This window comes from Asterias amurensis, chromosome 5 (assembly GCF_032118995.1).
Source record: "Asterias amurensis chromosome 5, ASM3211899v1".
NCBI lineage: Eukaryota > Metazoa > Echinodermata > Asteroidea > Forcipulatida > Asteriidae > Asterias > Asterias amurensis.
The window spans coordinates 11,638,253-11,662,917 of record NC_092652.1 but is presented as its reverse complement, the minus strand read 5'-3'; the positions used below and the strand labels follow the sequence as shown (position 1 = coordinate 11,662,917).

General features: G+C 37.5%; 1 protein-coding gene across 1 annotated transcript; it reads right to left on the bottom strand.

The window, feature by feature from the left end:
- Positions 1 to 645: 645 nt before the first annotated feature.
- On the bottom strand, positions 646 to 24,456 carry LOC139937570 (fumarylacetoacetase-like). The gene is made up of 12 exons (XM_071932776.1): positions 24,293 to 24,456; positions 15,286 to 15,396; positions 12,390 to 12,511; positions 11,085 to 11,225; positions 9,758 to 9,855; positions 8,108 to 8,160; positions 7,755 to 7,854; positions 6,551 to 6,681; positions 5,126 to 5,248; positions 4,579 to 4,680; positions 3,803 to 3,920; positions 646 to 3,179 (listed from the first exon to the last, which is right to left on the bottom strand). Exons 1-12 carry the CDS (start codon positions 24,380 to 24,382, stop codon positions 3,097 to 3,099), a joined length of 1,272 nt encoding a protein of 423 aa, XP_071788877.1. The 5' UTR covers positions 24,383 to 24,456; the 3' UTR covers positions 646 to 3,096.
- Positions 24,457 to 24,665: the final 209 nt, after the last annotated feature.

The window sequence follows — 24,665 nt, the reverse complement described above, 5'->3', positions numbered from 1 at the left end:
AGAGGCATGACGAGTACCAATCACTTCCTGGTGCTAGCAGTAAAAGTCATGTCCCTTTGGTACGGGACGGGATTCGAACCGGGTGTCCCAGCTCTGGATTGCACACAATTGAACTATCCAGTGCACTCTGTTGCCACAGTGCCCGTTGGTGTTTGGAGGTGATTTTAAACACTACTTAAAGTATTCACTGCGGTATTGGCAACAACTTAACAAAAAAATAATAAATTGGTAGTGGTGGGATTCAAAACGGGGTCATTACTCATTGAAGACCAACTCTAACCACATGGGCTACGGTTCCCTTGACAACTGAACGAGAGGTAATGAAATGATATGCAGCAGGTTGGTTCAGTCAGAAATAAAGACGAGCTTCAAAGTGACTACAGTGAATGCACGCAGATGTTTTTTGTGTAGAGAAATTCTAATTTCGCCCAGGTAGTAGTTGAAAAGCAGGACAGAATTCTTTTTAGAATTGACAAAAAATCAAAAAAATCCGGAAACAAGACAGTTCTCTAAGAACAAACTCTACCTGGCAGGTAGAGACACATATATGGTGTTACTGCAAACCAAATACTTATCGTTACCTCACCATGCAATGCCTCAAATCATATACATGTATACCCGCTTTAAGCGATGACAACAGTGTGTGGCGAGTCCAAACTTGCTCCTAAATTGATATGAATAATTGCAAAAACAGTTCTCAAGAATTGAAGTGTTTACAAGGCCTCTATAGAATTACTGTTTATTTTCGCATGTCAGATGTAAGTGCATTGGTTAACAATTGTTTTATATAGCGCCTAACCTCCAGAAGAATGTCCCTATAAGCATTCATAATAACAAAAGAACAGACACCCCAAAACTCAAACACAAATTAAGTAAGAGACCTTGTTAAATCACAAAATTTTGTCAATTTTATTAGGAGTGTACAATGTGTACCGGTACATTATAAATCCCAAGAAGTCCCTTATACAAAGTACTTCGATCAAGTCCAGCTACACTTTCCTGGGGTAAGCAATTCAAACAGAATATAAAATTCACACAATTAAAGCATTGCAAGGTATTGATTGATGCAAACGAATAATTTAAGTGATGTGATTATAAGCTTATTGAGTAATTTGTCGAAAATAATATCATTATGGAGAAACAATCCAAAACAGGCCAGGGCAAAAATGTCAAAACACTGTATGGTTTTGTATTTAAGTGCCTGAATATGTCTTGGCAACTTCCTTCCTGATCAATTACATCTAAAAGGGGTTCAAATTAGCATTGAAATAATGTGCTATTTAAAAAACTCAATATTAAACTCCTTTTTCTTAGTTTTGTTATCTCATGCTCTTGGTGTTTCTACTTTAAAAACTTTTGAACCAAAGAAGGTATCAACGTGGAGTTACAACAGCGTTAAAGCATAGATTATGCTCTTTTCAAACCTATATTTTAAATGACCTGGGGTCGACAACTGACTCATTTTGCTTGATCACATCACATTTATATGAATACTAGGCATATAACACAAATTAGGTAAAGCTTTGCATTAAATTTTGCTTTATTTTTTAGTTCTTCTAGAATACTTGAATGAGTCAAACCGCACACAATTTCTTAATGCTGTTCTGTTTACAATATAAAAGGAAAAAACCTACACTTATAAAAACAAAAAGCACTACATCAATGAACCACAGACGAAAGTAAACTTGACAATATCCTTTTGCCCATCACATTAAATGCTTAACAGAACATTACAGATACATGGATAGTTTCACCACCAAAAGACAAGATAAAAGCAATAAGCAAAAAATAAAAACTGTTTTTCTCCGGGGCCAATTCCATAGTGCAAATATAGACAAAAGACTTCCTGCTAAGCAGAAATGAGCAGGATACCAGTCACAAATTGTACATGTTCCATGGTAGTTTGGCTGGCAATCTAAATTCTGGTAAGCAAACATTTTGTTGCGCTTAGTAACCTTTTCTGCTTAAGCAGCTCTGTGAAATTGGGCCCTGGTAATAATAAAAAATATTGCAACAAGCCATCAGGAGAAAGTGTTGAGTAAAACACATAACAAACCAGTACAATGTATCCTCAGTTTGATGTAACGCCATGAGTATCTACCTTAATTGGTGTGTACATTTTTTGTTAGAGAACAAGTCTTTTCAGAACTTAGTAGTCAGAGAAGGAACTCTGAAAAATTGACTCCGCATCAGTAGAATAATGTAACTAGCAAGATAAGTTCTCTAAGAACAAATCCACACAGCGAAGTAGATACACATGATGTTACCACAAACTAGATCATTTTAAAATAAAAATCAATGCATAAATCTGACCCTAGATTTCAATACACGGTCTCTGTCAACAGAACGAACAAAGAATACTGGTAAAGTTTAAGGCATTCAGGATTTCAGAAACCTGTGCAAGGCCGTTGTGGATTTCAGCAATTAAACCCATCCCAAGTTAGGACGGGTTACCTCGTCCTAACTCGAGATTGGATTAATCTCGAAATCGGCTGCAGGGCGACTATTGTAATGACTACTCGACTAGTCGTGCCTCAAATAGAAGCGACTTCAACAATAGTCATGACTAATTTGTTAATTCTCAGGATGCATTGCTGCATAATGTTTGCTGTAGGTGCAACAGTAAATTTCACGCTGAAAGGATAGAAGGATTGTGTCACTGATATTTCATGTGTTTTGAAAGTAAATTATGTTGTTGTAAATAGTCATGAGCCACACAATTGGTTCACCAAACAGGTAGTCGCGACTATTTTTCTAATAGTCATGGCTGCCCGATTAACTGTTGTTGCAACTCTACTAAGCAATCAATAGCCATGACTACGACACTAGTCGCTTAAATTCAACCCTAGATTTCAATACGAGGCCTTTGTAAACAGAACAAAACCAAGAATACCCACAATTTTAGGCATTCACGATTTCAAAAAGCTGTCCCAGTTACCCCTTAACTGTAGTAAAAAAAAACAAATGATACTAAATAAACGCCTCCTAATATCTATTTCAAAAATGCTGTTCAAACACCAGGTGCCCTCACACTACTTCTCTGTTTTAGGATAGCACAACTCTATTGGCACGTTTTTTAGGACCTCTCTCCGCGACTCACTGCATAGAATTGATGGCAGGGAGAACTTTTCCTGTGCAGGTTCCGAAGCCAACCCGATAACCATCACCTTGACAATAACCTGAGAGAAAAATAAAATATATAACAAATATTTAATTATAATATTAGGTTCTTTTATAGCGCTTTATCACAGCGTGAAGTTCTTCCTGCAGGGTAAGTAGATCTACTTTTTGAAGGATGAGACCTATTCCTTTATATAGCATCATGTAATGGCTTAAAAATACTCCAGAACGTCGGAAGCAACATTGTCGCCTATGACTATATTTTGCCACATTCATTAAAACAATTACTGCATTGTATTAAAATCAAATCAATTCTCAATTCTCAATTTTCGACACTGGTCATAACTAATTTTTAATTCTCAAGATGCATTGTGGCAATGTGTGCTGCAATATAGTAAAATTCAAGCTGAAAGGATTGAAGGATTGTGTTACTGATGTCTGATTGTGTTTTGTAAGTCAATTATGTTGTCGTGAATAGTCGTGAGCAACACAATTGGTTCGCCGAACAGGTAAGCAAGTGGCAGCATGATTATAAACCGAGTAGTTAAAAAACGGCAGTCGCACCTAGACTAATGATTTAACAGTCAGGACTACGACACTAGTCACACTAGCCACCCAGCCCTTATAATAATATTTTAAATAATAATTTAATGACAAACAAACAGTAACTCCCGTATCTTACCAGTGAGTATAACTTCATCTTCATCCTTCAGGAATTTGCGTGTTATTCCGTTACCTAGCGACACTTCCCTGGTACCCTTCCAGCAGAGCTCCAGCATCGAGCCAAGAGAATCATCGGTCTAAAGATCAGAAACCAAAAGTAAATAATAATAACTTAATGAACATCTCTAGTGCATCATGTCTGTCAATGATGACACTCATGGCACAAAAACAAGAAACAGTGGCGTCTTATAAAGCGCTTACATCCAACGGTCAGTGACGCTCAAGGTGCTTCAACGTACAGGATTTTCCTGCAAGGTACATGTATGTGGGAATACCTTTGAATTATCAAGATTATAGCACATTTCTTGTGTATACTCAAAGACAATCAAAGTTCGAAAAAATACGGTACCCAAACTCGATATGTTTTAAGATGTGTTTCAAATTGAGAACATGCATCTACTTGTCTGAGTTGAAGTGGGACGCAGTTAAAAAGAGATGGCCCTGCATGTAAAAATGTCAACAAAAATATGAAAACAAGAGAAATGAACCTTTAGTGAAACCATTCCAGTAAAACATTCTCATTGTTTCATCATTCCTCTGGTTCCCTGTAGACACAATTTGAATTATCGTGTCGTGAAGAAAAAATCCTTAAAAAAATACAGCGAGCACAACTTGAAACGGTTGACTTTGATTATTAAGTGTTAATTTTTCTTTTGGTAAATTACCTGGTAATTTCTTTAAAAACTCCCAAAGACTTGAAAAATTCCTGGGGGGGGGGTCTGTTACAATACTTACTGGTCCACTGATGGTTCCTGACGCAAGAAGGTCCCCTGGCCTCATGTTGCATCCAGTGATAGAATGATGGGCTAACTGCTGCTTCATGGACCAGTACATGTACTAAATGGCACAAACGGGAAAAAGACTAAATTTATGATTATTTATCAAGATCGTCCACAATAAAATATACTGGACACCTTTGGTAAATTGTCAAAGACCTTGGTGTATCCTAGCATGTGCATAAAATAACAAATCTGTGAACATTTGGACTAAATTGGTCATCGAAGTTGCAAGAGAATAATGAAAGAAAAAACATCGTTGTTGCACAAATTTGATTGCTTTCAGATGCCTAAAAAAAGGTCTCAGGCCTGAAGTCTTTTAATACTTGAGTGAGAAATTTAACCTCTTTCTCAAAAACTACGTTACTTCAGAGGGAGCCGTTTCTCACAATGTTTTATTTTAACAATTTTTTTAAAGTAATTACCAACATAGTGTCCAGTGCCTTTAATGGTTGATCACACGAAAAACCTTTAAGTACAAAGTTTGAAGTTTGTTAAGAACCTACCTTAAAGTTTGTTTTGCTTATTGTCGCAGGTCCATTGGTTCCATCGGCAGAGATGGCAGCTGCAAGGTTGATGTCAAAGTTGAAGTTGTCTTCGTGTTGTAGATATGGAAGAGGCTTGGGGTCCTATGCCAAAAAGGATAATAATACTGGGTTCTTACATAGCACTTTATTCACACCCTCATTATTTGTTTTTAAACATGATAAGCAGAGCTACATGTATGTTTTGAATTATGATCATCATATATGAAGCACAGGTGCTTCATATATGATGATCTAATTCAAGCACAGGTGCTTCATATATGATGATCAAATTCAAAGCACAGGTGCTTCGAATAACATCAAAGTCTTATATGGCGCACATACATGTATCTACCAAACAAGGTACTCAAGGCGCTGAGTATATACAAACTTTCAGAAAGATAGGTTATTGTAGTGATGAATTCTGAGACCCAATTATTTAGCACCTTATAAGGGTTTTCAAGGTACTACAGCGCATTCAGCAGCCACAGCCAGGAACACCGCGCAAACCCCCTTCTCTTTTCGATAAGTGCACTGGGTTCCTTTACATGCGTTACACAACACATGGGACCAACGGCTTTCTGTCCCATCCGAAGGCCGAAACAATGGCTAAGTGTCATGGCTGGGGACACTTGAAGCACAGGTGCTTCATTAATGAGTATCATAATTCAATAGAAGGTCTTGTATTGGTTTGCAAGGTGCTGCGGCCCATTCAGCAGCCATTTCTAGACACACAGATGCAACTTCTCTTTGTTGTGAGTGAAACTGGGTTCTTTTACGTGCATAATAAACAACACAAAGCAAGCCCAAGGACCCAACCGAAGGACCAAACAATAACGGTCAGGCATGCAACTGCCCGTTGAAAAGAAAAGAGGAAAATTTTCAAAGGCACAACGCAAGTGCGGAGTGAGGCAGCCGAAACGCCACGGGACATGATACCCACAATGGTACCCTAGAAAATGTTGAGGTTTATTATGATCTTAGGTGCATTTTTAGCATGTACTAGGCTTATTTTACATGATTGTAGCTGTACACTGTTAATGCCAGGCATATATTAGGCTAAAAAACAAAAATCAGGAAAAAAAAAAAAAAAGTTGTTTTTTTTTTCGGTTTTTTTTTCCCGTTTTTTTTTTTTTTTTCCGTTTTTTTTTTTCCACGTAAAAAAAACCCCAAAAAACGCGGAATTCCGCGGAAACGCGGAAGAGTTGCATGCCTGAACGGTGTCTTGCTTAAGGACACAAGTGTCAAAATTGGGACTCGAACTCACACTCCAAAAGAAGCTTCAAAAAGTTTTAAAAATATAATATCGTGGGAACCAATCAGGTTTTTTTTCAATAGGTTGACATGCGACAGACGTTAAACAGTTCTATGAAACTTGGGCCAGATTTCAGAAAAAGATGAGCTCACTTGGCTGATACTTGGGACGGCGAATGACGCAAGAGCCTCCATGGTGACGACCCAGGGTGCTATGGTGGTTCCTAGATTCTTGCCCAGGAAGGGTCCAAGAGGAATGTACTCCCATTTCTGGATGTCACGAGCTTCAAAAGAAAAACAAATTCAAAAATAACACTGGGTTCTTACAAAGCGCTTTATTACAGCCCTAGGTGGCGTTTCAAAACACTCATAATCGGTTTTTGAAAAGGATACGCAAAGCTGTGATATTAATTTTTAGACCCATTTATTGAGCATCTTCTAATGGTTAAAGACACTGGACATCTTTCGTAATTGTCAAAGACCAGTCTTCTCAAAATAACAAACCTGTGAAGATTTGAGCTCAATTGGTGGTCGAAGTTGCGAGATAATAATGAAAGAAAAAAACCCTTGTCACACGAAGTTGTTTGCTTCCATATGCTTGATTTCAAGACCTCAAAATCTAATTCTGAGGTCTCAAAATCAAATTTGTTGAAAATTACTTCTTTCTCGAAAACTGCGTTATTTCAGAGGGAGCTGTTTCTCTCAATATTTTATACTTTCAACAGCTCCCCATCGATTGTTACCAAGTAAATTTTTATGCTAACAATTATTTCGAGTAATTACCAATAGTCTCCACTGCCTTTAGAGACACTAAGTGTCAAGACCAGGATTCTAATTACACTCTGCTGATCAGAAACACCAGAGCTTGAGACTGGTGTGCTCGACCGCTTTGACACACCCTCACACAGTTAAAAGTATTCATTAAAAAATCACAGCAAGTCTGAATTACTACAACTAATAGCTGATTCAAGAAATACATAAACAGAAGAAAATAAAACACCAATTCTTAAAATTGCATCTCTGCTTTTGGTCCTTCCTTTGTTTTTGTACTTAATATTTTTACATAGACTTTGTATATAACATTTCTTGTAGAACATCCATCTATTTAGAAATCCTCTGTGCGAATGTGATTTTTGATTCTATGACATTTCAGACTGAGAGTAGTGTTTTATTTTCAACCCTGGAAACTGTGTTGAAATCTGCTTTTTATACAGGTTAGCCTGTAGCTTGGGTATGGAAATCACAAGTTACGTGTAACTGTTTTGGAAAATAAATTAGATGCACATCCCATAATGAAGTCTTTTCGAGGTTTTGGACGATGTGCCAGGCCGTGGGGTTTTCTGTAAACATTACTCACCACTCCAGTCATTCATGAGAGTCATACCGAAGATGTGATCCTGGGCTTTAGTGACTGGTATAGGTTCTCCCATGTTGTTACCGGGTCCAACAAAGAAAGCCTGTCCAAAAATTAAAACGGAGAGTGCACGTTTGGTAATCACTCTTAACACGAATGGCAATCAAAATTTACTTGGTTAGAATTACAGCAGCTTTTCAATAGTATAAAGTATTTTTTGAGAATCATTTTTGTGTTGAAGTAATATGGTTATGGAAAAAGATGTTAGTTTTATCCCCCTAAATTTGAATCTCAGAAATGTTACTGTCAGATATGTTTCTTAGATGTGTATTCCCAATTTTGATATTATACATTACCATTTCCAATTCAAAGTCCATCAGTCTACATGGGCCAAATGTTGGAGGTTTGCCTGAATAGAGAGAATAAAATAACAAAATACAATAAGTTTTCTTTGCACTTGGCAGTTTATTTCTTATTGAAAGGAAGCTTTATACTGGTAAAAAACAAAATTACAATAGACATAAAGCTCACAAATAATACCACTCAATACAGTAATGGAAGTGTTGTGGCCGAGCGGTTAAGAGCACCGGACTCAAACTCTGGTGTTTCTGATTAGCAGAGTGTGGGTTCGAGTCCCAATCGTGACACTTGTGTCCTTAGGCAAGACACTTAACCATTGCTTCGTCCTTCGGATGGGACGTAAAGACATTGGTCCCATGTGTTGTGTAACGCATGTAAAAGAACCTACATGTAGTGCACTTATCGAAAAGAGAAAGGGGTTCGCCCTGGTGTTCCTGGCTGTGGCTGCTGTAATAATAATAATAATAATAATAATAATAAGACATTTGTAAAGCACCTAATGCAAAAGCCTCTAAGCGCATTAAAGAAAACAATAAAATAAACAATTAGAGAAAGATACAAGATACAAATAGGCAAACTACAAAAAAGAAGCTTTAAACAAATGAGTTTTCAACAAGGACTTAAAACATTGTAAAGTATTAGCTTGGCGAATATGCACAGGAAGACTATTCCAAAGAAACGGTGCAGCGTAAGAAAAAGATCTGTGGCCATAAAAAATGGAAGAAGCACTAGTAGCAGAAAGCAATGACTGTTGAGATGATCGTAAAGTCCGAGTAGGGGAATAATGATGAACAAGTTCAGATAAATAAGCAGGAGATTGACATGTTCGAGCCTTGAAAGTTAACAGAAGAATTTTGTAAACTGTTCTAAACTTAACCGGGAGCCAATGCAATTGCATTAGTACAGGTGTAATATGGTGAGAACGAGGCAGACAAGAAACGAGGCGAGCAGCAGTGTTCTGTACACGTTGAATTTTAGCAAGATCTTTATCGGGGAGTCCATACAGAAGTGAATTGCAGGAATCAAGTCTAGTAGTGACGAAGGCATGAACAAGACGAAGAGTAGTAGCTTCATCCAGGTAGCGGCGAATTTGTGATATTTTCCTAATAGCCATGAGAGCTCCTTTGCAAACATTATCAACATGTCTACTCATGCACAATGATGAATCCATAATAACACCGAGATTACGGGCAAATTCAGATGGTTCAATGACAGACTGGGCAATTTGTACTGTTGGCGGAGAAATCTTTTTTGCGAAACGAGATCTCAAAAATAAAATCTCAGTTTTTGAGTCATTCAAAGCAAGTTTATTTGACAACGCCCAAGATTTGACATCTTGAATGCACACTTCAACTTTTGCAATGGCAGAAGCGCGATCAGCTGGATCAAATGTAATGTAAAGCTGGGTGTTGTATGCGCGCTGTAGCACCTTGTAAACCCTTATACATGTAATGTGCTAAATAATTGGGTCTCAGAATTTATCACTGCAATAATCTACCTTTCTGAAAGTTTGTAAATACTCAGCGCCTTGAGTACCTTGTTTGGTAGATACGTGTCCTATATAAGACTTAGATGTTAGTAAGTCAGGCATGCGAGCTTACATAGTTATAGAAACTCTTTTCTTGGAGAAATCCAGGAGTACTTACTCTCATCGGAGCGTGTCTGACCACAAGGACGTCTGATTGGTGTGCCCGATACGACAACAGATGATGCGCGACCATGATAACCAACTGGAAGATGCTTCCTAGAAACAGAGACAAAGACCAGTGTTCTCACTTGGTATATCCCAACATGCATACAATAACATTTGGGCTCAATTGTTCATTACCACCTGATAAATATACACAGACACAAGGATTTGTTGTTGTAGTGAACTCTGCCAAGAGTTAATTTATTCCGTACTCTGAATTCCGTGGTAAAACGCCAATTCATAATAATATAAGGGATTTCCCTTTATTTAATTCCATCCAGTGATATCCACTCATAAAGAAGTATACCAGTTCCCATTATAAATACACTTAGCGGCCAATTTGCAAAGGGTCACAATTCCTCACTTTGCGAACGGTAAATTTCCAATCCGTAAAGGTTCCCACTTCTCGGCGATTTGCCAAAGAAGGTACCAGACCAATTACAATTATTATAATTATAAATGCACTCATTGACTGGAGAAAACTCCCGGTCAATGAGGTTCCCACTTCCAGCGAGTTGCCAAGAAGGTACCAAATTAATCTACTTCTTTACATACAATCACATCATTTTATTACCACCATATTTATCCATATCAATTCACATAAATTAATTTACCACTCCCTCACAGGCTACAATGCCTATTAGCTTCTTGTTTATAGGAACAACCTAAACTTACCGCTTTAAGTGTAAGTTGTAAGATTATCAGTCAACTCAATCTGTATCACGTATTCCGTAATACCCTGACCCTTCCATTAACCCCAGGGAGGGAGGGAATTTTGCGAAACTATACAATCTATCTTAACTCCTCGGTGGCAGAATATTCAATGACGGTTCCCAGAAAGACAAGCACCTTTTCCCCGAAATGCATTGCTTTGGTTGGTTGAAAAGAACAATGGAACCACGTCTGAATGCGCCCTGACAATCCCAATCGCTTATAGCCCCGACTGTGCAACCTTACTATAATTATGCATATTTCCCGGTGTTAAATCGGTTTACTGCGTTACGCATTAAACCCTATTATAGAATAATGAAAGGAAAATCACCCTTGTTGCATAAATATATGTGCTTTCAGATGCGTAATAAACTGCTTCAGGGCTGAAGTCTTTTAATATTTGAATTTTAAATTACCTCTTTCTCAAAAAGGGGACCCGTTTCCCACAATGTTTTATAGTATCAATAGCTCTATATTGCTCATTACCAAGCAAGTTTTTATGCTGACAACAATTATTTTGAGTAATAACCAAAGGTGTTCGGTGCCTTTAAAGATCTAGAGGAGTAACTTACCAGTTTGGCATGATTGCATTCTCCTTTCCCCTGAACATAGTGCCGACGTTTGTGGCGTGATGAATGGAAGAGTAGAAGTCAGTATAGTCCCCGATATTGGCTGGGAGGTGCATGACAGCTTGACTCTGAGGCACAAAGGCTCTGCAATAAATAGCAGACAAGCAATCAGAAATTATGGTACTGTAACATGTCGTTGCCTAGCGGTTATAAGCACCCGACTCAAACTCTTATGTTTTTGATCAGCAGAGTGTGGGTTCGAATCCCAGTCGAGACACCTGTGTCCGTAAGCAAGACACTTAAACATGATGCTTTGTTGTTCAGAAGAAGCAAGACACTTAAACATGATGCTTTGTTGTTCAGAAGGGACGTAAAGCTGTTGGTCCTGTTTGCACTTTATCAAAAAGAGAGGTTTGACCTGATGTTCCTGGTTTCACTACAGAACCTTGTAAACCATAACACGGTGCTGAGTAAAAACTAAAAGGAGTAGGTCTCATAATTCAAAGGTAGTCCCAGATGCCTTGCAGGAAAGTACTAAAAGTGGACACTATTGGTAATTGTCAAAGACAAGCCTTCACAGTTGGTGAATCTCAACATATGCATAAAATAACTAACCTGTGAAAGTTTGAGCTCAATCAGTCACTAACTTGCGAGATAATAATGAAAGAAAAAACACCCTTGTCACACGAAGTTGTGTGCATTTAGATGGACCATTTCGAGACCTCAAGTTCTAAATCTGAAATCTCGAAATCAAATTCGTGGAAAATAACTTCTTTCTTGAAAACTATGGCACTTCAGAGGGAGCTGTTTCTCACAATGTTTTATACCATCAACCTCTCCCAATGCCTTGTCACCAAGAAAGGTTTTATGTTAATAATTATTTTGGGTAATTACCAATGGTGTCCACTGCCTTTAAAGCACCTTCAGATGTGCACTATACAAGGTGCCACTGACCCAAGCAAGTGCTCTAACCCAAGTCACTGGGCCATTTATTTGATTCCTTAAACCATCCCAGCAGCCCTTGGGAGTATACAATCTGTGCTGCCAAATATGTAGCGCAGTAAGCTACATAACAATCAATCACAAGAACCATTTCCTCTCCCCCAGGTACACATTTATCTCTTGCTGAAGAGAAGCAATTATAGCTAAACTTGATTTGTCCTGTCATAAGTCTACTGGCCTGACCTTAAAACCACTGGCCTGACCTTGAAACCACTGGCCTGACCTTGAAACCACTGGCCTGACCTTCAAACCACTGGCCTCAGGCCTGCAGTCCAATGCAAACTTCCATCCCTGTACTGTCTTTACCTTCCTCTAAGCTCAGCATTGTCTCTAAGAGTAGGATCATCAGCAGACAGAATCTTCTGCAAGGTCTGACGAGCTTCCTTCCAGACAGGTGGGCCGAGACCCATCAGGTCATTAAGAACAGGCTGAAAAGTCACATCATCAAAAAAAATTAGATGGTTAACAAACAATGTTAAAAGTTAAAAAAGAATTTGGTCAAGGAAAGCAATGTACAAGGGGTTTGAGGAGTTGCATGTAAGGTATCAAATACATATTTGGTTTGTAATAACACCACAAGTTTATCTAATGTACTTGCCATGTAGATTTTGTTCTTGAGAACTGTCTTGCTTTATTTGGTTACCTGGTTCCAAATTGAAAACCAAACCTGTCCAAATTTCGTTGGTTCCAATTTCAAAAGACAGAGTCCCAATGAAAAACCACAACGTGGAGCTAATTTCAGAGCCAAACTGACTCTGTAAGTTTAGGTTTGCTGTTGACAGCAGAGATGCACAGACTTTACAGCCAGCATCAGGAATATGAAACATGTGGCTACATTTATATTGCGTTGTGCGAGTGTAATCATGACATTCCAATTCACAGGCCTTAAAGGGCTCCATGGCAATGGCTCTAGGTGCTGTAGATAATTTTGAGGCCTGCCATTCACACGTGCAGGCGTGTAAGCTTTGTTTTTGAAAGGGCAAGGGCACCAATTATTCTCTCCTTGGTAAATGGCACCCTGTGAGGAAATTGTAAATTTTCTATTGGAGCGTTTCTAGGGCACCAAGGCAAATGAATAGGGGGCATAGAGGCAATCGCCTTCGTTGTCGCCATGACGGTTTAAGTTCTTTTGTTATTAAACAGGCTAGGTATTCATTAGCGAGGCCATTAGCCGAGCTGTTCAATATGTCTTTTGCGTTAGGAATTTTTCCTGACGGGTTAAAAATAGGCAAAGTTACTCCAATACATAAAAAGGGCAAGAAGCATGATATTGAAAACTATAGACCCATCACAGTAGTATCTATATTCTCGAAAACTTTTGAAAAGTTAATTTATTCTAGATTAAACTCTTTTATAAACAAAAACAATATTTTGTCTGAATCCCAATTTGGATTTAGAGAAAATCGCTCAACTGACCTAGCAATTTCTTATGTAGTTAATAAATTATCACAAGCTATTGATGACAAGAACATCTCTATTGGTATATTTTTGGATTTGTCCAAGGCTTTCGACACAGTTAATCATGAAATTTTGCTTCGTAAATTAGAACATTACGGTATCCGTGGAATAGCCTTGGACTTGTTCAAGAGTTACTTATCAAATAGAAAACAATTTGTTTCATATAATGCCGTCAATTCTATTGATCAACCTATTTTTTGTGGTGTTCCACAAGGTTCCGTGTTAGGTCCCTTGCTTTTTTTATTTACATCAATGACATTTGTAACTCCTCTGATATTATTTCATTTTGCTTATTTGCAGATGACACAAGTTTATTGTACAGTCATAATAGTGTAGATGCCGCAATTCAGAACCTTAACTTGGAACTTTATAAAATAAGTACTTGGCTTTTAGCAAATAAGTTATGTATTAATGTACTAAAATCTAACTATGTTATATTTTGTGCAAATCAATATAAATACACTCAATCTATTCCCTTAGTTCTAAATGGTATCAACTTGAATCAACTGAAAGTCACGAAATTCTTAGGTATATATATTGATGAACATTTAACTTGGAAAAATCATATCAAAGATGTATCAATTAAAATATCTAAACATATAGGTATAATGAATCGCTTAAAGTTTTTCCTACCTAGTAATATCTTATTGACCATCTATAATTCTTTTGTTCTGCCGTATTTAAACTATTGCATTCTCATTTGGGGGTGTTCTTCAACTCAGTGTAACAAACTATTTACTTTACAAAAGCGGGCTGTTCGAATCATTTCTAATGCTGGTTATCGTGATCATTCAGCTCCACTTTTTGAACAATTTAAACTTCTAAAATTAAATGATCTTTATCGCCTTAACTTAGGTAAGTTTATGTATAAATACAACCATAATGCATTACCTTCTTGTTTTAACTCTTTCTTTACCTTAACTTCAAATATTCATTCGTATGATACTCGAAGTACTCGTAAGAAAAATCTTTATGTCCATTTCAACAGAACATCTTTATTTAGAAATAGTCTTGTCCAACGTGGTACTACATATTGGAATAGTCTCAGTGATTCACTTAAATCTGCACTTACTTTGTCAAAATTTGCAAAAAAATTAAAAGCAGTCCTTAATTCTTAGTTAAAGTTATGATATATTTTCCGAATGATGTTTGTCTTTGTACCCATACATGTACATGTTTTGTATGTAAGTCAGTGTTGTGGTAGTCTGTTGGTGTATTTGTTTGTTTTGTTCGTCTTTTGTCTGTCCGTAGGTACGGGAACAAAAGCTTTGCTTCACCCTATGCCTAGATGTTGTCCTGTTTGTCATTATCTACTCAACTTCTGTGTAAATTGTTATTGTCTTTACTTCATCTGTGGTTTGCCATTATTTATTCATTACCATGTATATTAACTTTAATGATGTACACAAATGTAACTTTATGGCAACATTGAAATAAATGTATTGAAATGGAATGAAAGGGCTCCATGGCAATGGCTCTAGGTGCTGTAGATAATTTTGAGGCCTGCCATTCACACGTGCAGGCGTGTAAGCTTTGTTTTTGAAAGGGCAAGGGCACCAATTATTCTCTCCTTGGTAAATGGCACCCTATGAGGAAATTTTAAATTTCTATTGGAGCGTTTCTAGGGCACCAAGGCAAATGAATAGGGGGCATAGAGGCAATCGCCTTCGTTGTCGCCATGAAGTTTCGGCCCTGCTCAGACTACAACCACATTGAGTTTACCAATACGGAGATGAAAAGATACCTTGTCAAAGACATCTCTGCATTCAGACAGATGAGGTCCATTGAAGAGCTCTTTAACAACGGATAGATCCAACACCTGATCCCCGATGGCAACACCAATTCGATGTTGTGGCTATATTTACATCAAGACAAAACAATTGTTAATGAAAACCATATAAAATATTACATATTTTAAAAACCGCCTTTAAAAGTTGATTCTCAAAGTTTAAATTCCCATGGTCTGTTGAGTCTTGGTGGTGTTAGTGATGGTCATTTGCCATGTCTCATGAGAAGACCTTACTCCATGTTCTTATTAATTCAACACGATCCCTTATATGCACACTGGCTCAGTGGTTGAGAAACAAATGTGTTGATAGTTACATTGCACAGAAATTAACACATAATAAACATTTTATACATGTATACTGAAATAAAATAAAATAAGCTTATTGATCCTATTGGAAAAAAGGGAGTGAATATGTAACTCGAACCACGAATGGTTCCCCAATCCGTGCTTTGTGTACAAACATAAGGACACGCGTCTGGGAACTACAAAGAATAGTTCCCAGACGCGTGTCCGTATGTTTATAACACGAAGCGCGGATTGGGTATCTTTTCTTCCCAGGACGAACGTGTGCAGACGATTCCACACGTTTTTCCTGGGAAAAAAATCTGCACACGGTCGGGGGACAATCGGCATATCGGCATGAGCGGTAAAAGAGCGTTAGTTGAGAAAATTCACACGCAAAATTTACTTGATTTTTACTCAAAATCTGTGATACCTATGTGAACGATTCCAAATATAGTGCTATCTGCAACTTCTGAAGTATTAGATCGGTAAGTTTCATGATGCGGAGAGTTTCAGATGGTTTTCCGAAAGGTTTTGATATCAGTGGTGCTGGGGCCAAGGATACGGAGTGGATTAGTTGCGTTAACGTAACCCTCCTGCCGACGGCGGAGCCGGAGGGTTACGAGCCGCTTCAATGGATTCAGGGCAAAATGGTCAAACACGTACAATTTTGACAGCTAGTCAGCAGATTTGCTCCATTTTTACCACTTTTGAAAATCATGACACAAATTCTACAAACACGAACTTGATCCTCATTGTCTAATGAATCCTATAATATCACTCAAAAAACTTACCAGATTCCCGAGCGAAAGACCCAGGTTGAACATTCAAACCTGAGGGGGGCGGAGCTTCGGCTGTGTGTGCACGTAAGAGGGGGGACAACGACTCAGCGCTACGTGTGGTGCATTGTGTATCCCGGCAACTGTGCAGCCGCGGCCGAGTTGTGGCTATTCCCGCTTGCGGACTCACTTCACTGCGCGTATGTTATGTATAGCTTATCAGCAATCGACTGTACACAACACACACACACACACACGCACCCAGTACATGCATGGCCATATTATGTTCATGTATGTATGTACATACGGTGCTTGTCGCATTTAATCGTATACGGACGGGGCCTCGTGACATGCCTTACGATTTCCTTTTTTTTAAATTTGCACCTGTATTTTCATTAATATTTCTTCTCCGTTTGCTCAGTGCCATTTGTAATTATTGTTTTACAGTGCCCTTTTTTCTATTTTCGTTCTAAACTGAGTGTGTTGTTAAGAGTCAGTTCAGGTAAATAATTGACATAGTTGCTCACGGTCAAAAAATGATTTTTTTTTATACTTTGTGGGTGGAAGGGCCTTGGGGTGCAAGTAAACAAAGTTGCATTTTCAATTCTATATATCGCCCGTTGCCATGGTTACGGCTCATTTTGTTTTTTGGCCATTTTAGGCCGATTTTGGGGTCTAAAAAACTGGTTTTTGGCTCATATTTACAACTCCACCCCACCAAAATGCAACATTATTTCAAAAAACCTTTTATAACACTACAAAGTATCATCCTTGGCCTTCCTTGAGAAAAAAAATTATTGCTTTAAATATCACCCTTGTGCTATTTTTGCATCATGCAATTACAGTATGTTTTTAGAACTTGCAAAATCGACATTTTTACCCTATTTTTGGACCCCAAAATGTCAACTTGCCAGGGGTCTCAGAAAATTTTCCTTTCGGCTGTGATTAGGGCCAACATTGGTCTTTCCATATCTGGTGTCAAAAACTTGGGCAATTGTATCCTGTTGTGACAGTACTGCCTCAAAACTAGACTTTTTTCCCCAAAACGTGAAAAATGCCTTTTTAAGGGTCTTTTCACATAATATCGAAATACGTGTCCATGGTAAAAAAAAGGGAATATTTTTCTTATGCTTAGTGGATGGTAGGGACTTGGGGTCCAAATAAACAACATTTACATTTCAAATCATAATATAACACGTTGCCATGGTAACAGTTCATTTGTGTTTAGGCCACTTTAGGCCGATCTTGGGGTATGAAAAACTGTTTTTTTAGTTAATATTTACAACTCCACCCCACCAAAAAACAAAAATATTTCATAAAACCTTTTACATCACTACAAAGTATCATCCTTGGCTTTACTTGAGACAAAAAAATACTGCTATAAATTTCACCCTTGTGCTATTTTTAGAACGTGCATTAGAGTATGTTTTTAGAACTTGCAAAATCAACATTTTTACCATATTTTTTGCCCTCAAAATTTCATTTTTTCAGGGGTCTCAGAATATTTTCCTTTCGGTTTTGATCAGGGCAAAAATTTGTCTTTTTATTTCTGGTAAGAAAAACTCGGGCAATTGTATCCTGATGTAACAGAACTGTCTCAAAAGTAGACCCTTTTCCCCGAAAACATAGAGAAATGCATTTTGAAATATTTGCTTCATTTTGAATTTATAACATTAAGAAGTTAGTAATAATTCCATCAATCTGGCAGCTTTTCATAAGCACTCTGTAGGCTTAGTGCATTACCAAACATTGATCAGGACCTGTTGATGACCTAAATCTTATAATTTGCCCCGCCCCGGCCTCACCCCGGCCCCGGCCCAATCATATTTCTTGACATTGCATAAAATAAAAAAAAGTTTTGTGAACAGCGCCTCTTTTTTGAAAGTCACATTTTTTAATTCCCCTTGCACATCAAGAAAGTTTGTACTGTCTTAATGTTTTGGTGGTTCTCAGAATATTTCCCTTTTTGTTGTGATTGGGCTATCATTATGGTTTGCATGTCTGCTGGGGAGAAACACTTTGGTTTATTGTATCTTGTGACACTTCTGCTTCAAACATGGTAATTTTTCCAAAAACAATAAAAATGCATTTTGAAGTTATCCCTTAGTTTGAATTGATAAAAAACAAAAACGAGCATGCTTGTTAAATAAGTATGGCACTGTTTCCATGCTCTTTAAGTAACAAATAAAAAGTGTATAACCATGCTTTGCCACTGAGAGTTCTTGTTTTGTCATGACTACTTTACCTATAGTTGTACAGGTATGATTCACATTGCAAGAAGAGAAGTAGTGCGATGAGCATTCTTTACTATTCTTGTCTATACATGGCCGTATAACAGTCTTCTTGGTCCCCTGCCCGGTACCAAACTAAACATTTTCATCCCTATCAGAACAAAGAGGCTCTAAAAGTGAGCAAGTACTGTATCCAAAGTATCTAAATGGCCATTCACCTGCTTTGGCCTTCTGTAAGCAGTTCCCCCATCTATGGTGGGGTTCCTTTCAATTGTACTGTTGCAAACAACAAAAGAGTTGGTTTATTTAACGTGATAAACAATTCAGCAGGTAATGTTTGACAATGTTTTTTGTTGATCGTTCTCAGAGACATATATAATAATTATGAATTAGTAAGATAGTGAATGGAAAAAATAATCAAACTAGCCTGAATAGACTTTTGTCACTGCAAATGCATCTTATTTATTTATGTTGAGCAGGTGCAAGTATTTACAACTTCTTTCAATGTTGTTTCATTAAAGGAACACGTTGCCTTGGATCGGTCGAGTTGGTCTTTGAAAAGCGTTGGTAAACGTTTATTAAAAAATGTATATGATTAGAAAGATATTTTAAAAGTAGAATATAATGATCCACACAAGTATCACTCAAAAACATCTTTCTAACCATGCATTTTATAACAAACGGTTACAAACGCATTTCAAAGACCAACTTGACCGATCCCAGGCAACGTGTTCCTTTTAAATGATCTCTTACGCTCATCTTGCAAATCGTTAGTATCATTGTTTTTAATAAGATCTTGGCAAACTTTTCCAACACTTTTAAGCGGGCTTTTTAATTTCCCACATTTGTGTTGGACATGATTGGATGCTCCAAACCATCTGCCTCAAGCACAGAAACTACATTGTTTATGATCTCTATCTCTATGAAAAGTTTTACATTTGGTAGCAGGCAGGGACCAAGGAGAGTAGGCCCTGTATTAAAGACAACTTGTAAAGAATGCTCATCACACTCTACTTGCAATGGGAATCATACCTGTACAATAGGTAAAGTAGCCAAATCAAGAACTCTCAGTGGCAAAGCATTGGTTATGGTTTGGTTGGATACCATTATGTTTAAATAAAAACTTTGTATTCATTACTCAAAGGGCATGGAAACAGTGCCAGATTTTTTAACAAGCATGCATTGTTTTTGGAAAAATTACTATACTTAAGGCATGATCAGTCACAACAGGATACAATAAACACAGTGTTTCTACCCAGAAGACATGAAAACACCAATAACAACCGAAAGTGAACACTTTCAAAAAAAGAGGCGCTATTCACAAAACATTGTTTTATGCAATGTCAAGAAATATATGATTGGGGCTGGGCCGGGCAAATTGTAAAATTAAGGTCATCAACAGTTCCTGATCAATGTTGGGTAATCCACTAGTCCTTCGGAAAAGCTGCGAGATTGATAGAATTATTACTTTTTAATGTTAGAAATTCAATATGAAGAAAAAACAATTCAAAATGCATTTTTCTGTTTGGGGAAAAAAGTCTATTTTTGAGACAGTACTGTTAACATCAGGATACACTTGCCCAAGTTTTTCTTACCAGAAATAAAAAAGACAAATTTTGGCCCTGATCAAAACCGAAAGAAAAATATTCTGAGACCCCTGAAAAAAAATGAAATTTTGAGGGCAAAAAATATGGTAAAAATGTTGATTTTGCAAGTTCTAAAAACATACTCTAATGCACGTTCTAAAAATAGCACAAGGGTGAAATTTATAGCAGTATTTTTTTGTCTCAAGTAAAGCCAAGGATGATACTTTGTAGTGATGTAAAAGGTTTTGTGAAATATTTTTGTTTTTTGGTGGGGTGGAGTTGTAAATATTAACTAAAAAAACAGTTTGTCATACCCCAAGATCGGCCTAAAGTGGCCTAAACACAAATGAACTGTTACCATGGCAACGTGTTATATTATGATTTGAAATGTAAATGTTGTTTATTTGGACCCCAAGTCCCTACCATCCACAAAGCATAAGAAAAATATTCCCTTTTTTTTTACCATGGACACGTATTTCGATATTATGTGAAAAGACCCTTAAAAAGGCATTTTTCACGTTTTGGGGAAAAAAGTCTAGTTTTGAGGCAGTACTGTCACAACAGGATACAATTGCCCAATTTTTTGACACCAGATATGGAAAGACCAATGTTGGCCCTATTCACAGCCGAAAGGAAAATTTTCTGAGACCCCTGGCAAGTTGACATTTTGGGGTCCAAAAATAGGGTAAAAATGTCGATTTTGCAAGTTCTAAAAACATACTGTAATGCATGATGCAAAAATAGCACAAGGGTGATATTTAAAGCAATAATTTTTTTTCTCAAGGAAGGCCAAGGATGATACTTTGTAGTGATATAAAAGGTTTTTTGAAATAATGTTGCATTTTGGTGGGGTGGAGTTGTAAATATGAGCTAAAAACCAGTTTTTCAGACCCCAAAATCGGCCTAAAATGGCCAAAAAACAAAATGAGCCGTAACCATGGCAACGGGCTATATATAGAATTGAAAATGCAATTTTGTTAACTTGCACCCCAAGGCCCTTCCACCAACAAAGTATAAAAAAAATTCATTTTTTGACCGTGAGCAACTATGTCAATTATTTACCTGAACTGACTCTTAATTGCTTTTTCATTGGACACTTTCTGTGAACAGAACATAAGTTAAAAGTTCACAGATTCACAGATTTACAGGGTTTTAAGATAATGGTATAAAACTTCCCCTGAATTATTATGCCATGTTTTTTGCGAAAACATTTATCAATTCTCGATATTGAGAATAAACAATGACTTACTACACAATCCCATGTCACAACACGGCGAAACGTGCGGAATCAAGGGGGGGTTTCCCGTTATTTTCTCCCGACTACGATGACCGATTGGGCCTTAATTTTCACAGGTTTGTTATTTTACAATAACCTTTGGACAATACCTTTGGACAATACTGTGTACATGTTCGTGTTTAAAGTTTATTATTATTTAGTAATAGTTAAAGTTTTCATGTTAGTTTTTATTATATAAATACACACATAATAATTGTACAGTCTAATTAACTATATATCTTCGATGTAAAATTAAAAAACAAGCGGACGCATTTTTTTTTACACCACAGCGAGAGGTTTCGCAAGTACAACAATGGCCAATCCTTGTCGGGAGATTACATTACGCACATTCCCTATTGAAGATTTTTTCCATTTTTTATTTTCATTCATATTTCTTCTTCGATTGCTCAGTGCCATTTGTAATATTGTGTTGTTTTATACAGCCCCCCTTTTTTATACCTTATGTTGTGAATTGTTTGCTCATTTATTTCTTATTAAGGCCTATTTGTAAGGCGCCGTGAGCTTGGCGCGAAATTAAACTTATCATTGTGTAGTATTAATCAATGTTTTCCTGTAAATGTTTATGAGTAAAATACACACACACTTGTACGGTGTTAAAATAATCTCACACTTTTTTGAGAACGGCCTATAAGTTTTCCCCGCTCGCTTTAATACTTCGACCATATTATATAAAAAGTCAACGCGGCTTCTTTGGTGAAAGCGATTCCGTTTGTTAGCCCTCTGGTTTGGGGGATCGATAGTGTGGATCTGTTTATTTAGGGCGCTAAAACGTCTACCAGCGTAAAGTTGATTAAATCACTTTGGAGCCACGATACACAACTAAATTTACATGCAAGGATATGCAAGCAGGTCTATAGCAAAACCAAAGCACAACTATTGTTTCAGTCACTTCAGCATGGTTACAAAAAAATGGAAGCAGCATATGAAGATCTAAGAAAAAAATATCCATTGTTACCTTCGTAACTAAAAAACGAACAGGAGAAAATTGTACAACATATTGTAAATAAAAAACACGTTCTGGGAGTTCTCCCCACTGGCTTCGGGAAGACTTTGACTTTTGCAATACCACCACTTTTAAAGGAGGGTGGTGTTACACTATTGTAACAATGTGAAATGTTTTCTTTCAATGTGAAATGTTTTTTTTTTAATATATTTTTTTCCCCTATTGGAATTATCTTCCATTACGGAATGTGCGTAACGCCTCATTACTAAATGTTAATCTCACCACAGGATTGGCCATTGTTGTACTTGCGAAACCTGTCGCTGCGGTCTAAATCAAATGCGCCCGCTTGTTTTTAATTTTACAATGAAGATATTTGATTACACTGTACAATTACGTGCGTATTTAGATAATACAAATTAACTTGAAAACTTTAGTTATAATACTAAATAATGATAAACTTTAAATGCGAAGCGGCTGACGGCGCCTTAAAAAAAAGGCTTAAAAAATAAGTAAGAAATAAAATGAACGGACACTTCGCAATTGGACACTTCGCACCTTTTTACGAGTCACTTCTTACCTTCGTACTAAATCGGAATCTGCATAGTTTATAAATATCATTAGTGCTTTGTGGACGGATGATTATGAAATAAAAGAAATCACTACTTTGTTGAGATCAAGGAGCCATTTTGACGATTGCGTGATTTGCCACTTTAAAATCTTTGTAAAAAATATGGGCGGAAGATGTTGTCCTTGGCAGTAGGCCCCTATATAACTTATACTTATAAGTATTAATTTCACATTAAAAAAGGACATTCACATGAAATTCAAACACTACAATTCATTAAGTATTTCTTATTTGTATCTCATCAACGAACATTAACTTATATTTGAGGAATAAACATTTTAATGTAGTACGATGTCAGTGCCGGTAGCCGGTACGAAGCGACTCAGCTGATAGTCACTTCATACCCCGTCCTAGGTAGTAGTGTCCAGTGGCAAATGTAAGAAGTAAAAGTGTCCAATGAAAAAGCAATTAACAACACACTCAGTTTAGAATGAAAATAGAAAAAAGGGCACTGTAAAACAATAATTACAAATGGCACTGAGCAAACGAAGAAGAAATATTAATGAAAATACAGGTGCAAATAAAAAAAAAGGAATGCCTAAGGCATGTCACGAGGCCCCGTCCGTATACGATTAAATGCGACAAGCACCGTATGTACATACATACATGAACATAATATGGCCATGCATGTACTGGGTGCGTGTGTGTGTGTGTGTGTTGTGTACAGTCGATTGCTGATAAGCTATACATAACATACGCGCAGTGAAGTGAGTCCGCAAGCGGGAATAGCCACAACTCGGCCACGGCTGCACAGTTGCCGGGATACACAATGCACCACACGTAGCGCTGAGTCGTTGTCCCCCCTCTTACGTGCACACACAGCCGAAGCTCCGCCCCCCTCAGGTTTGAATGTTCAACCTGGGTCTTTCGCTCGGGAGTCTGGTAAAATTTTGTGCCTTTTCTTCAAATTATTTCCTCAATGGTCACTGGTGTTTTGAGTGATATTGTAGGATTCATTAGACAATGAGGATCAAGTTCGTGTTTCTAGAATTTGTGTCATGATTTTCAAAAGTGGTAAAAATGGAGCAAATCTGCTGACTAGCTGTCGAAATTGTACGTGTTTGACCATTTCGCCCTGAATCCATTGAAGCGGCTCGTAACCCTCCGGCTCCGCCGTCGGCAGGAGGGTTACGTTATCGCAACTAGGAGTGGATTGGACCGATTTATGGGGCTAGTTCGTGTTGATTGTTGTTGAGTAATCTAGCTACTTTCCACTTACGTTTTCGGCAGTTGAGAAGACTCCATAAGGAAGATTCTGAATCGGGAAGTCACAGGATTGATCGTATTTGATAAAAGACATTTTGGTCATGAATTCTGAAGAAAATTTCACAAAATAGAACAATAAATAAGTACCAGCAAGAAATAACACCCGGACTGATCGATTAATTTACACAAGTTGATCCAACGCCTAGAATAGTGACCTACTTCAGTGTACGATTTAGCCAGGGATTAGTCTGGCCCCTTGCCCACGTGGATAAAAATAAAACACTCGGCCAACAGATCTGTAGAGGGCGGTTTCATTTAATAGTTGTTTCGGGATTTTTTCAACCTCGAACTAGTGTTGTTTACAATTTGCTCGCCCATAACCTATT

Bases quoted from the DNA above. Each gene is read 5' to 3' on its own strand.
- LOC139937570 (XM_071932776.1), bottom strand. From the start codon at position 24,382: ATGACCAAAATGTCTTTTATCAAATACGATCAATCCTGTGACTTCCCG. The intron at 12,512-15,285 runs GTATCTTTTCAT...GTGACTTTTCAG, and splicing joins GCAGAGATGTCTTTGACAAG to CCTGTTCTTAATGACCTGAT. The intron at 5,249-6,550 runs GTGAGCTCATCT...TTTTTGGCATAG, and splicing joins CCGTCCCAAGTATCAGCCAA to GACCCCAAGCCTCTTCCATA.